The 14,168-nt window shown below is 40.4% G+C and overlaps 1 protein-coding gene across 1 annotated transcript; it reads left to right on the forward strand.

Moving 5' to 3' along the window:
* The first annotated feature begins 5,735 nt into the window (after positions 1-5,735).
* Positions 5,736-10,905, forward strand: col10a1a (collagen, type X, alpha 1a). Its single transcript, XM_077538826.1, has 3 exons — positions 5,736-5,822; positions 6,036-6,181; positions 8,373-10,905. Exons 2-3 carry the CDS (start codon positions 6,052-6,054, stop codon positions 10,205-10,207), a joined length of 1,965 nt encoding a protein of 654 aa, XP_077394952.1. The 5' UTR covers positions 5,736-5,822; positions 6,036-6,051; the 3' UTR covers positions 10,208-10,905.
* Positions 10,906-14,168: the final 3,263 nt, after the last annotated feature.

Here is a 14,168-nt window from a genome sequence, read left to right on the forward strand (position 1 = left end):
CCGCTAAGAAAGGGCAAGTAATGACCTCTATTTTCAACAGCTTTTGACTTTTTGAATTTTACAAATCTTATTTGAAGAGAGAAAAATGCTGACAAAGGATCAAAAGCTCAAAGTTTTCCAAGCTCCTTTCTCATCCACACATCACCACCTAGCTCCACCACCGCCATTTTTAATGCCCTTTTAACAATTCTGGCCCCGTTCGGGTCCGCACTTGTGTCCAGGAGCCTGTAATTTTCCCAGGGCCCCCATCAAGTGTGCCATTCATAAAGTCTAAAGTAGCTTTTAGCGGTCCGCTGAGTTTATTGAAACATTAAATTTGTGACGGCGCGTGTATCTTTAGCCATATCCAGGCTCACGTGATTAGCTTTGGTCAGCTCGCTTACTTCAACCGACAATTATATGCGCCTCCTGGGTGTGGGTTGAGCCTGGGTCAGCACGGCGACAAGAAACCAGAAACATCCATTCCTGTGCACTGGAGCGCACCAAAACAGGGACGAAAGGCGAGAGAGCCTTTCCTCCTCTGATGCTGTTATCTTTCCACAGTGCTTGATATCGCCGGCACAAGGTGCTCTGGTTGCAACCTCCCAAGTTGCTTTTTGACTTCCTACTTCTGTTTGTGTAATGTAGTATGTTAAAAAAAAAGAAGAATTTACGTTAAACTTTCCATGAAATCTGTCCCTTCCCTCAAAAATGTGTAATGTGATTTTTAATTGGAAGAATATCACTCGATAAAACTCTATAAATACATAGAGTAATAACATAATTAAAAAATAAATGCAAATGAACATTTATTGCATCATTTCAGATTGTCAGAATGAGGCAGGAGGCGGTAGAAATATTTTGGGGAAATGAAGCGATGCTCCTTGGTCTCTTCATTTCATGGAGACGTCGACAAATTTCAATCGAGTGGAATTAAATTAAAGTCAAATATTAAATTTAAGTCAAATATAAGATCAACATTGTTACATTGTTAAAGAACTTTGTAGATTCACGGACGATTGTCAGTAGACTCCCAAGCTCTCCACCCCGCATGCGCGGAGCGCATATTTGGCTTTTGATGTCCCTGATGACATACAGTACAGGCCAAAAGTTTGGACATACCTCATTCAATGTGTTTGCTTTACTCTCATTACTATTTACATTGTAGATTCTCACTGAAGGCATCAAAACCAAGAATGAACACATGTGGAGTTAGGTACTTAACAAAAAAAAAAAAAAAAAAAAAAAGTGAAATAACTGAAAACATGTTTTAGAATCAATTGTCTTCAAAATAGCCACCCTTTGCTCTGATCACCACTTTGCACAGTCTTGGCATTCCCTCGATGAGCTTCAAGAGTAGTCACCCGAATTTTTTTTTCCAACAATATTTATTGAAGGAGTTCCCAGAGGTGAGAATGCCAAAAGTGTGCAAAATAATAATGATAATAATAATCAGAGCAAAGAGGGACTATTTGAAGAAGCTAGAATATAAAACATATTTTCAATAATTTCATCATGTGTTCATTCATAGTTTTGATGCCTTCAGTGAGAATCTACAAGGTAAATAGTCATGAAAATGAAGAAAATACATTGCATGAGAAGGTGTGTCCAAACGTTTGTACTGTATATGTCGGATGTGTGTGAGCATTAATACAGCTGATACATCAGATACATATCTCCACATACAAAAAAGGCCCGGGTCCGATTTGTAGTGCTTTATAGTAGTTTTTAGTTGCTTTAGTTTTAGTTGCTTTACAGTAGTTTTTAGTTTAGTTAGTTAGTTAGTTAGTTAGTATGTTCTTCCCAAAGTGTACTGCTTGAAGTCTCCTCAGTGACTGATGTCACATAATGTGCAGCTGTATGCAGCATGGACATTGTTCTACAAGCCCTGCTCTTCGTTTTGAACCTGGTCCCTCGTGGTTCTTCCAATGAAGCCTACGGACCACATCAATAGAGCTGCGGCGCAGTAATGACCTGTGCAGAGTGAGCCTTGTGAGTGAGCCTCGCTACTCTTTCGCTCTCTCTCTCTTTTTTTTTTTTTTTTTAAGGAACCACCTTGTTTGCTCGGAAAATATATGCGGCAGACGGTAAAAACAAGGTTGGACATTTAATTCTAGTCATCCAAACTTGACTTGGGTTCCACATCTTAGCATAAAAGTCCCTTTACAGACGGGGCATGCAGATGCAGATTGTTGTTGTTTTTCCAGCTTAGAAAACTGTTTGGAGGCCTAAATACGGACGACTTCCATCGTCGTGTTTGAATGCGTAAATAAACACGTAGGGAGGATTTTTTAAAACATTTGTCGAGTCCTCGCTCCACCCTTTGCTGCTCTGTCATTTCAACTATTCTAAAATAGTCCATACAAAATTGGTGGCACAAGGGGAAAGAAAACACGGTGGTTAATGGCTGTTTGAGCCAAACAAAAGTTCAGCTTGCTGGCTAAAAAGCAGCATTTTGCTCGGAATTCAACCTGCGAGATTTTATCGTAAGGCAGTCAGTTAACAAAAGCAACTTAAACAATTTCCACAAAACTTTCCACGGACCTAGCTAGCTTGCTTTTTGGTTTGTGCGTACTGTACGTTTATTAATTTGTTAGTTATGGGGCAGGGTGATATGGCTTTCAATAAAATCTGATTATTTCTTTACAAAAGCCCATTTTCGGATGTTAGTTAGTTAGTTAGTTAGTTAGTTAGTTAGTTAGTTAGTTAGTTAGTTAGTTAGTTAGTTAGTTAGTTAGTTAGTTAGTTAGTTAGTGTGAACATACTATTACCAACTCATCAGTAGCACTTTCTCATTTGGGCTTTATTTGAGCTTTGAGGTCCAACCAGTCGCATATCGCTACAATAGCGCGTGTCGCTACAATGGTTGGTTAGTTAGTTTATTTGTTCATTAGCTAAGCTAGCAAGCTAACAAAAACTGACTTGTACACAATGACAGCCTCGTTGATCCAGGTCACGCCAACGCCACGTGACCCTCGTCAGCAAGGTAGCACTTTTCACAAAATTGCAGATAATGTGCCCTCATTTACGTAAACAAAATTGCTGCCGAATCTTTAATTAAGTTTTTCTGATGAAAGCTGGCTGTCATGTAAATACACACCATGTCAGGAGCCATGTGAACAAGCAAGGAGGTTGGGTGGGGGGGGGGGGGTATGCACTCTAAATAGATTAGCCATCTCGAGGAAAAGTCTACACGCATCATTTATGGTCACTTGTGTGTTTTAGAACATGTGATTATTTGGGTGTGGGCATTTCCTATGCGGCGGTGCTCCAAAGCGGAGAAATTACAGCTGGACTGTGTCAAAGCACAGCGAGGCCAAGGTGGAGGATGAGGGAAGATAATACGACGGGAGGAAACACAACACTGCAAGCCACCAGAAATGCGGCTGTAATTGCAGGCGTTTCCCCACCCACTAGCGCCGGCTTGTTCGCTTCCAGCACTGCTATGAACCCCGAAAATAGTTAAAAAAAAATTAGACTCACCTTATATATGAACTGTTGAGCAGAAACCAAAATGGAGACCGAAAAGGGTCTTTTCGTAAAAGTCGTTGTGTACAATATTTACTATTTATATAGTTACAGTGTATTATAGTGTCTTATTTTGTATATTGTGTAAAAGTGGCTTAAAAAAGACAAGTATTTGTGCGATCACTGTTATTTTTGCGGGGTGTGTGTGCAGAAGTAGCTTAACAGGGTCTCTGTGTTAAACAGGCTTATTTTGTAGAGGTCAATGTGTAAAACCGGCCCATTTAACAGGGTCTCCATGTGAAAGCAGCTCATTTTGCAGGGTCTCGTGTCTAAGAGACTTGTTTTGTAGGGTCTGTGTAAAACTGAAAAAAAAAAAAAAAAGTATGATCCCTGTATAAAGGCTACTTATTTTGGGGGAAGTGTTTTTTTCTGTTTTTTTGTTTTGTTTTGTTTTGTTTTTAATAGCAATTTTTATGTAAAAGGTAGATTATTTTGTAGGGTCTATATATACAAATGGTTTGGTTTGCCAAGTCTCTCTCAAAAGTGGCCTATTTCATGAGAGCTATGTTTAAAATATTGTTTACTTATTTTGACGTGATCTGTGTAAAAGTGGCTTATTTTATTATAAATCTCATTATTTTTGCTGATTTGATTTTATCTGTATTCTGCACAGTCAACTCCCCAACTCATGCTGCAAATTAAAATCAGGATCTCTCCTCTGCTATTTTTGCTGCCACCTGGCGTTGAACAGGGCTACCACACCAAGGAGCTTGCCAGACAGTAGCATTTACGAGGCTCCTTATTTAGTTTAACTGGCCCGTTCCAAGGGGATAAACACACACGCTTTAACAACAAGAACACTGCAGACATGTGAATGTAGAGTGTATTAAGATCAGTGTTTACTATTATATTACGATACTAAGCATCTCCTCCTGTTTGTCCGACAGGCTCCAATGAGTCCAGACAGCCAGAGAGATTCGTCATGTAAATGTGGCAGACACTATGCATACACTCATGTGGGCTTTGTGGACAAATAAAAGAGCCACTACCAATTTGAACCTGTCTTTTTTTTTAAAATAGATTAGTGGCTAGTATTTTAAGATGTTGCCATATGTATACAGCGGGCCTCCTGTAAACAAGAACTCCAGGAAATAAACTGCATTTCAATTAACTGTAAGTGCAAAAAGAAGAAGGAAAAAAAAGAAAAGAAAAGAAAACCGTAGCAATAAAAAGCTAAATAAATTTCAATTGGATGTTAAATCAATGTGGAAAAGCTAGTTAAAATGTAAGAAAAAATACTTTGTGTGAGTGCAAATAAATTAATAAAATAAAAATGTGTTGCATTAAAATAAAAAAATGAAAAAAAGGGCCATGAATTTCCACCCTTTAAATACAATTAAAAATGTAATTAACTACATTTTGTAATTATAATTTACGGGGTAAGAGCAAGAAAAAATGTCTTTCTTACCAATAAAATGAAGCAATTTTTATTAAAATAAATAAATATATAAAAAAAGTAACAAAAAGCAAATTTTAAAAGTGCACATAAAATAAAACAAATACTATGAAAAAATAAATACAATGCGATGATGATTAAATTAAAATGTTAATTCAAGCATGAAAAAAAGTATGACTTTCTTCCCTTTCTCGCTTTCTGTGAAATAAAATGAAGTTAAAGTGTATAAAAAAAGCAGAGAAAAATAATATTCATTTAATTTAATTGAGCCGTAAAAACACATAATCACAATTATGTAAAATAATTTAAATGGTGTTAAAACAAAGAAAACTAAATTATTGTTATTTCCACTCCAGTTGCTTTATTTCCATTAAATTAAACAACGCAAATACAATACTATGTAACTTAAATGAATTAAATGTATTTAGCTAGATATTATTAAAATGTAAAAACGAACAAACGGAAAAAATGATATTGCCTTTTGTCATGACTTTTTACTAATAAGTTTAAGTGTTACCAAAATAAAAACCTGTCTGCTCTCTTTGTGCATTGTTGTCTTGTTCAAAAGAAGTCTTTCTTTTAAAAAAAAAAAAGTGATAATCATCATGTGTCTGGCTTTTTCAAGACGTGGAGGCACCCTGATGTGACATGCCTGTTTTGGGCAGATCTGCTTGCTAATTACAACTCTGCTTTTTTGAGGAGGGAGGGAGGTACTTGCATGGTGGGGGCTTTTTTTTTTCTTGCTTTTTTTGTTGTAATGATGCTTATGGGCAGCTATGGTATAAATACTCTGAACCTTGACAGGGGAAAGCAGCATATCCTCAGTTGTGCTCCAAGCCAAAGGATATACAGAGAAGCACCAGCAGCTCACTGGTGCTGAGGAGATTGTTTTTGAATTTTCCCCCCAAATTTGGTGTCGGTAAGTTTCTTTCTGTATTTATCTGTTTTATGGATGCACTCAGAATCCCAGGGCTGTTACTTACTTCCATGTTAGTGTACTACGTCAAGGAGATTGCTTAACTGAGAGCATCATGCAAGGTGGAATTACTTGTAGAAGCTTTTGCAGCTGCAATGCAACTTTTGTACATGCTTTTTTTTTCATTTACATGTAAAGCAAATCGTTCCCTTGCAGGTTTTGACCGAGAAAGATGGACATCCGTGTCGCCTGTATCGTCCTCCTCATGGCTGCCCTGGTCGCTGGCCACGGCAAGGGCTACGTTGTCAAGAAGGTGGTGAAGGCCGCCCCCCAGTACGAGCCTTACCACGTCAAGGGCCACGGTAAGAAAATTTTCCAAAAATGGCCAATCATGGGATGGGATTTTGTAATGTTTCACACTGTTCTATAAAATTAAAACAGGTCATGTTTGTATCTTTGATTGCTGTTAATCGTCATAGAGGTAAATACAGATAGGGTAAAATACTTGTTTATTTTTTATGACATAGGGTGGCATATTAAGGAAGTCATGTTGAGGAAAATCTTGATGCAAGTTATTTTTATAATATTGTAACTGCTAGTCCTCACAGATAAAGATATAGATTTGGCTATGCTACTCCTTTTAACCCCAGAGAGGCATATAAATGAAAATCTTGGTACAAAGTATTTTCATTATTTTATAAATGCTAATCTTCACAAAGATATAAACCGAATATAATACTGATTGTAATACTTATTTTAACCCCAGAGAGTTACATAAAGGATGGCATATTCAGGAAAATCTTGATGGAGGTCATTTTAACATTTTGTAACTGTAAGTGGTCACAGATATATATTCAGATGGGTGAAGATAGTTATTTTACTTTCAAAGAGGCATGGTCAGGAAAATCTTGATGTAAGTCATTTTCACTATTTTGAAATTATGCAAACTTTTAAGTTATGATACTTATTTTGGCATACTCGTGAAAGTTTTGATGCAGGTCATTTGTACTATTTCGTAACTGCTAATTCTCACGGGCGATAGATGCAGATTGATTGCGATACTTATTCTAACCACATGGTGGAATATTAAAGAAAACTTTGATGGAGGTCATTCTCACTATTTTGTGAATGCTAGTACGTACAGAGATAGAAACAGATTGGTTATGATACTTATTTTCACCCGAGAGAGGCATATTAAGGAAAATATATTTTATCTCTTATTTTGCAACTTTGGACATATTATTTTGTGCAGTATGTATGCATAATTCCAGACATATTAAGTTTCAATCTAGGCAAGATGTCATTTTTCCTCGCTGTGCAGACAGCACACAAGCTGCTATTTTGGCAATGACAAATTAGGGCCCAGTCAGCCAGCAGCAGTGCGGTTTGTTTGTTTGGGTGTGCCACAGTGGGAGAACACATCTGCCAGGCTTTATTCTGAGCACTGCAAGCTTTACCGGAACCACATTAAAAAAGGACAGAAATTAAAACATACAAATACAATAAAAGCAGCACTCCCTGTGATTCAGGTTACCGTTTTAGAGCTAATAACAAGCTGCTGACCATTAGTTACCATGGTGGTAGTAATGGGATATTGTGTGCTTTAATACATTTATATATTATATAAAAAAGAAGAAGAAGAAAAAGAAGAACTGACTACACTACAACAACCAACTAAATTTAAACTGTACAGCTGGATATCTATGTATTTGTATTTTTGCTATTGTTTTTGCTTTGTTTTACATTTCTTTCTGCTGCCAGGTTGGCATTGTAGATGAGAATCTGTTCTCAATTGTCTTACCTGGATAAACACATCTAACATATACCTTTTAAAAACTAATGAGAGAGAGAGAGAGAGAGAGAGAGAGAGAGAGAGAGAGAGAGAGAGAGAGAGAGAGAGAGAGAGAGAGAGAGAGTGAGAGAGAGAGAAAGAGAGAGAGAGAGAGAGAGAGAGAGAGAGAGAGAGAGAGAGAGAGAGAGAGAGAGAGAGAGAGAGGGGGGGGGGGGGGAGATGGGTAAAAGGTAAAAAAAAATTAGTAAAATCAATCTTTACAAATTATTTCGTTGACATCATCAGATTATTCTGCTTTTATTTTTTATTATTATTTGTAAAAAATTATTTTTGCATTTACTTTATTAACTTGCAATGTCCTCTCAACATTCCTGAAGCTATTAGCCTTGTTCCAATCGTTACGCTCACAAATTCAAAATGGATCAAATTATATAATTTTATTAATACATTTATAAAACATTTCATTTTATAATATTTAAGTGTGACAGGAATTAACCCCATTAAATGAAAAATTATCAATACAAATAAACTATATAAAGCACAGTACATGTTTTCTGCCAGTAAAATATTGCCAAAGAAAGTCAAGTGACTTGTATTCTTTTGTAGTCCTGTAGCCTTGTTTGTAGTCCATTCTTATATTTTTGTCACTTCGACTCAGCATGTCTATACAAATAGCTCAAGACTCGCATTGTAAAATAAATTTCAATTGCATTTTTCCTCCTCTTTTCTCTCCACTGATAATGTTATTATTTTTTTGACAGGAGTGGCAGGTGAGCCTGGTATTCCAGGTGAACCTGGTGCCGAGGGCCCCCCTGGCCCACCTGGCCCCCCAGGTAAGAGCGGCGTTGGCCACCCTGGACCCCACGGACCTCCCGGACCTCCTGGATCTCCCGGTCGTTCCATCACTGGCAAATCCGGAACCCCCGGTGGCCCCGGCAAACCTGGTATCCCTGGAGCCCCTGGTGAGAAGGGACACACTGGTGCCCCCGGAGCCCAAGGACCCAGGGGTTCTCCCGGTTCATCCGGAAGCCCCGGACCCGCTGGCCTCTCTGCTACTGGCAAGCCCGGACCCTCTGGTCTCCCTGGAGCAATGGGACCAAGAGGAGAGTCTGGTCTGAAAGGACATCCTGGTGTTCCCGGCCTGCCAGGTCCCAAGGGTGAAAGAGGCATGGGAATTCAAGGACCCCAGGGTGCCACAGGGCATATGGGACCAATGGGACCAGCTGGATCTCCAGGCCAGCCTGGAGTTGGCAAGCCAGGAAAGTCAGGTATGCCCGGTGAGCCAGGAAAGTCAGGTAGCCCAGGTAGAGATGGTGCCCCTGGTTCCATGGGACCACAGGGACCCAAGGGACACACTGGTGCTCCTGGTGTAGGTGTTGCTGGCAAGCCCGGTGATAACGGTGCTCCAGGTCTGCCCGGCCCAGTTGGACCAAAAGGCCACCAGGGACCTGCTGGAACCCCCGGTGCCCCAGGAACCCCAGGTTACGGAAAGCCCGGCGCTAATGGAGAGAAGGGAGAGAGAGGATTTACTGGCAGTCCAGGTGCCACTGGTCCCAAGGGTGAGCAAGGTCCAACTGGATACACAGGTGCCACTGGTGCCACTGGTGCTACTGGTCCCATGGGCCCAGCAGGTGTAAGAGGTTTCCCAGGTGAGACTGGTGCTACCGGCCCCAAGGGTGCCACCGGTGCCACCGGAGCTCCAGGAACCAAGGGCAACAAGGGAGAGGTGGGACCACAAGGTTTCCAGGGCAAACAGGGTTACCCCGGCCCAGCTGGCCCCGCTGGAGCCAGAGGAGCCACTGGAGCCACTGGTGAGAAGGGTCATGGTGGTGCCCCCGGTACCCCAGGGGCCCCAGGTATTCCCGGCCCTGCTGGACCCAAAGGTCTTCCTGGCCGTGTTGGTGAGACCGGTGCCACTGGTGCTGATGGTGCCACTGGTCCCCGAGGACCTTCTGGACCTCAGGGTACCTCCGGTGCTCCTGGCCACAAGGGACACCCAGGTCTCCCTGGAGCTCCCGGCCCCGCTGGCATGACCGCTAAAGGTGTCCCTGGACCTCAGGGTCCCCCCGGTATGCCTGGTGAGAGCGGTTCTGACGGAGAGCCCGGTTCCGCCGGCCCTCCCGGCCCCCCCGGACCTCCCGGTGAGGTGGTCTTTGAGAAAGGTATGGGAATGGGAATGACCGAGGTGATGGTCAAGGCCCCCATGTCTGCTTTCACAGCAGCTCTGACCACTCCCTACCCAGCCTCCGGTAGCCCCATCAAGTTCGACCACATTGTGTACAATGCCGAGAACCACTACGACCCCGACTCCGGCATCTTCACATGCCAGATCCCCGGAGTTTACTATTTCTCCTACAGCATCCACGTGAATGGCGCCCACGCTCTGGTGGCCCTCTACAAGAACGACCAGCCCGTCATGTTCTCCTATGACGAGTACAACAAGGGCTTCCTTGACCAGATGTCCGGTAGCGCTGTGCTCCTGCTGAATGAGCAAGACACCGTGTACGTGCAGATCCCCGACGAGGAGGCCAACGGAGTCTTCGCCGCCGAGAACGTGCACTGCTCCTTCTCTGGTTTCCTGGTCGCCTCGACGTGATAAGTCGGTCCCTGAGACGGGAAACCCAACAGCCAACCAACTAAATGTGCTCTCTATTGCTCCAACCAAGACTCAACCAGACTGTTGGCTCTTGCCTTTGAGGAATAGAAGCATGTCGACTTGAAAACTACAACAACAAATAGGTGCTTCGAAGAAGGAAAAAAAAAATCTAATTTATGTAAACAGGAGATTAGGGATGGGGAAAGCAATTCACAACATGACCCGCAGGATGCTTTTCGGAATGAAGACAGCATGTGAACCCGAGGTGTTAAATCTGTGTTGTGTCCTAGTTTTTTCTTTTCTTTTCTTTTCTTTTCCACCCTTTTATAAAGACTACGACTGGTGATTCTGACTTTAGTTTGTCTGTTTTTTCTTTGTTTTTTGTACAATCTTGTCTTTTTTGTTTTGTTTTTTTTGTTTTGTTTGATTTTATTTCTTGTCCCGGTGCCCAATAACCTTATTAAAAAAAAGTACATCAATACTTTCTGTGCAACATGTTGTAATTGTCTTTGTATATGACTTGAATATTGTGAACTGGCAAAATGGTCAAATTTACCGTGACAAATAAAACTAGGTAATCGGAACATTGGCATACGAGCAGTGCTCTCTGAGCAGCAAACGCCATTTTATATCCTGAAAATGCATTATGTCATGTAAAGCATTATTGACTCAAATAAAAAGATGTCTTAACAATAACATCCTGTCTCGGGAGCACTTTTTAAATGAGCCACATGGATTTGGATGTATACATACATATACATATATAAGTATATGAAACCGCACTTATAGTGCTTAAATATGGATGGTAGTTTGAATAATGAATGCTTTGAAAATTGCCATTAAAGGCCAATTTGTCTGGAAGCAGCTGGATTTACTATTCACTACGTAACTAACTAACAATTTTAAATATTAATTTAGAAATAGTGCATATGTTGCAGATATTTTTGAAAAAAAGAAAAAAAAGAATGATTCTATTTTAAATCAATCTAAATTAGTACTTTGAAAATAGCATAGAAATAATACAAACCAATCAAATTATTTGATGGTTGTAAATTTTGTAATATAAATATTATAGATTGTAAATTTGGGGGGTAAATACTCAACTACTGTACATACTAATGAATTACACTACATTAAATTGAAACGTATTGAATTAAATGATTTTTCTCTGAAAATAGCACAAGAAATCAGACGTCAAAATTGATGCCAACAAAAGCAAAACTTCATTTCATAAATATAACAAACAAATGCCACTGCATGTGTGCACTATATACATGGTAAACACAAAGTGGCTGCAAGGTCAAAGCTGAAATTGGTATCTCTTCCTGTACCGGCGACCTCTGAACCGGCGGCTATTTTCAAATTATCTTCCACAATTACGGCTCTCAAAGTGAGGGCCTAATTGATGGGCCTCGTTTTCCATCCAACATTCAGTGCATCCACAAAGTATTCACAGTGCTTCACTTTTTCAACATTTTGTTGTGTTACTTATTTCAAAATGGATTAAATGCATTTTCCCCCATAAAATTCTACACACAACACCACATAATGATATGGTGGAAAACATTATTGGGAAATGTTTGAAAAAATAAATAAATAAATGAAAAAGTACTCTTAAAAAAATGTGTTCAGAATTGCATACATCCTGTTTCTACTGATCATCTTGAGATGAGGCTTCAGGACTACTCTGTGAATATACTTAAGTGGCCCAGCTCAAGCCCAGACGTAAATTCGGCTCAACACTTCTAGACTATCCGAAAATGGATGTCCAATCCAACCTCATGGAGCATATGTGGTGTTGCAAAGAGGAATGGCTGAAACGTCCAAATACGGGTGCGCCAAGATTCTTAAAAATAGTGAGCATGAGGGACGGGTGCTGTTTGATATACCCACACCGCCACCACCACCACCATTCCCCACCATAAACCGGGGGGGGGGGGGGCAAAAAGGGAGGAAAGTTGCTGGTATAAACTGAAGGAACACTGTGGTCGGTACAGAAGAAAGACAGACAAACAGACAGACAAGACGAGACCAGACAGGGTTTTGCCTTTTGGTTGATTCCACAAGCCACACACCTAAATTATCAGTGACTGTAATTCACTGGAATGTATCATGCCTGCTTTTGATAGTTTATGATCATTTTACACTTGTTCAGAACAAGAAAAATAACAACTCGAATGTCTACCAACGTTGGCCACTTACCAAAAGTCTTAGCAGCAGGCCACTTCCTGGTTAATGGAGGTTGACGGGACAGTACCATTTCTGATTCTGGGGCGGGAGGAACCATTGCATCATGAGGCTTCCATCCATCCATCTTCTTAACAGCTTAGTCTTCACAAAGGGTTGTGGGGGGTGCTGGAGCCAATCCCAGCTGGCTCGGCAGGGTACACCCTGAACTGGTTGTGCATCATGAGGCAAAACTGCAAAAGTGGGAGAAAAAAAAAGCTTTACTGTGTTTGTGCAACTGCTTAGGCCTCTTCAGAAACTCTATTTTTATTTTTTTATTTTTTTCACCATTTTTGGAATGTCATCGGGTCAAAGAGAAATGAAAAGGTGCTTGCATTACAACATAGGAAGGGACAGCACTGTTTCAAATGAATTTGACTCCACTTTTCCTAAACCAACATCATTGTACAATGGCAAGCATTGAAACCTTAGGTACTATGATGTCATTTTCAGTGGCAAAATGGCCGCTCCCAGAGAGGATTTTGCTGCTTAATTCGTATTCAACAAACGCAATATTAATCAGAATGCTGTGTCTGTTCTAGTGTGGAAATATAGAATACATTATTCTAAAGATTTTTTTCTTAACTTGACTTCCCGTTTAATCAGTTTGTTTTTTATTTTATCTTTAATCAATGTGTTTTCTTCTTTTAAAGTGAAAGTCAACCTTCAACATTTGTTGACAATAATATATGTGACCTCACTAGTCAAACATGACGTTCTGATTAATATTGCATTTGTGTAATATGAGTTATGAAGCCAAATCCTGCCATTTTTATCCATCTTAGGGGGCGGCCATTTTGCCACTGAAGATGACATCAATGTTGCTCAGGGCTCAGGCAACGACCTATCACAGCTCACCTGTTTTCTGAAGCTGAGCCGTGATTGGTTGCTACCTGAGACCTGAGCAACATATCTTCAGTCTGCAGCAAGTGGAAAAATAGCCCGCCCCCTGAACTGGATAAAAATGGCTGCTTAACTCATATTCCTAACAAAATATTAACCAGAATATCATATTTATACTAGTGGGGACTTCCACTTTAAATAGGTGCCTAAATCAATAATTATCAATATCAACTGATATGAAACATTTATATCAGGATATTTTTAAGCCATATCGCCCAGGATGAGGTCAACTGTATATTTATTTCTGATAAGAACTTTACGATTAAGAAGTTTCAGTTTTATTTGAACCTTCATTTAATTTTAGTATGGTGGTGCCTTTAAATATAAGTTTAGTTTGTTCAGTGACCATTCTCATAATTCAAAACACGTTTCTCAAGTCTCATTATTCCCCTTTGGAATCAATCGAAATGCATGCAATGAATCAATTTCAGCAGATTTTTGCTTGTATCTCAAAGCAAAAATCAGCCAAGCAACGACTTGTAACTTGAAAAACTCCTAAGTCAACGCACTCGTAAATGAAGACACTACCTAGTATCTACTGTATACTGCTTTAATGAGTTTGCCATGTAAAACGGGTGCCTTGACTCAATAAATTTTTGGAAACACTGAACTAGGGTGTACGTTATAATTCTAGACTGGTGAGTATGATGTTGTCATTTTGGTTTCCTGGAAAGCTTCACGTTTGCATGTGTGGGGCAGACGAAGCGTTGAGATTAGCGGCAACACAACCGAGTTGGCCACGAATGTAGCCAAAAGTGGCATGAACAGAAATATGATGTAAAGCACGCCCTGCTTTTGCGGCCGTCACACGGCTGTGGTTAAGGCCGGGGCC

The sequence above is a fragment of the Festucalex cinctus genome, chromosome 12, assembly GCF_051991245.1.
Source record: "Festucalex cinctus isolate MCC-2025b chromosome 12, RoL_Fcin_1.0, whole genome shotgun sequence".
Taxonomy (NCBI): Eukaryota; Metazoa; Chordata; class Actinopteri; order Syngnathiformes; family Syngnathidae; genus Festucalex; species Festucalex cinctus.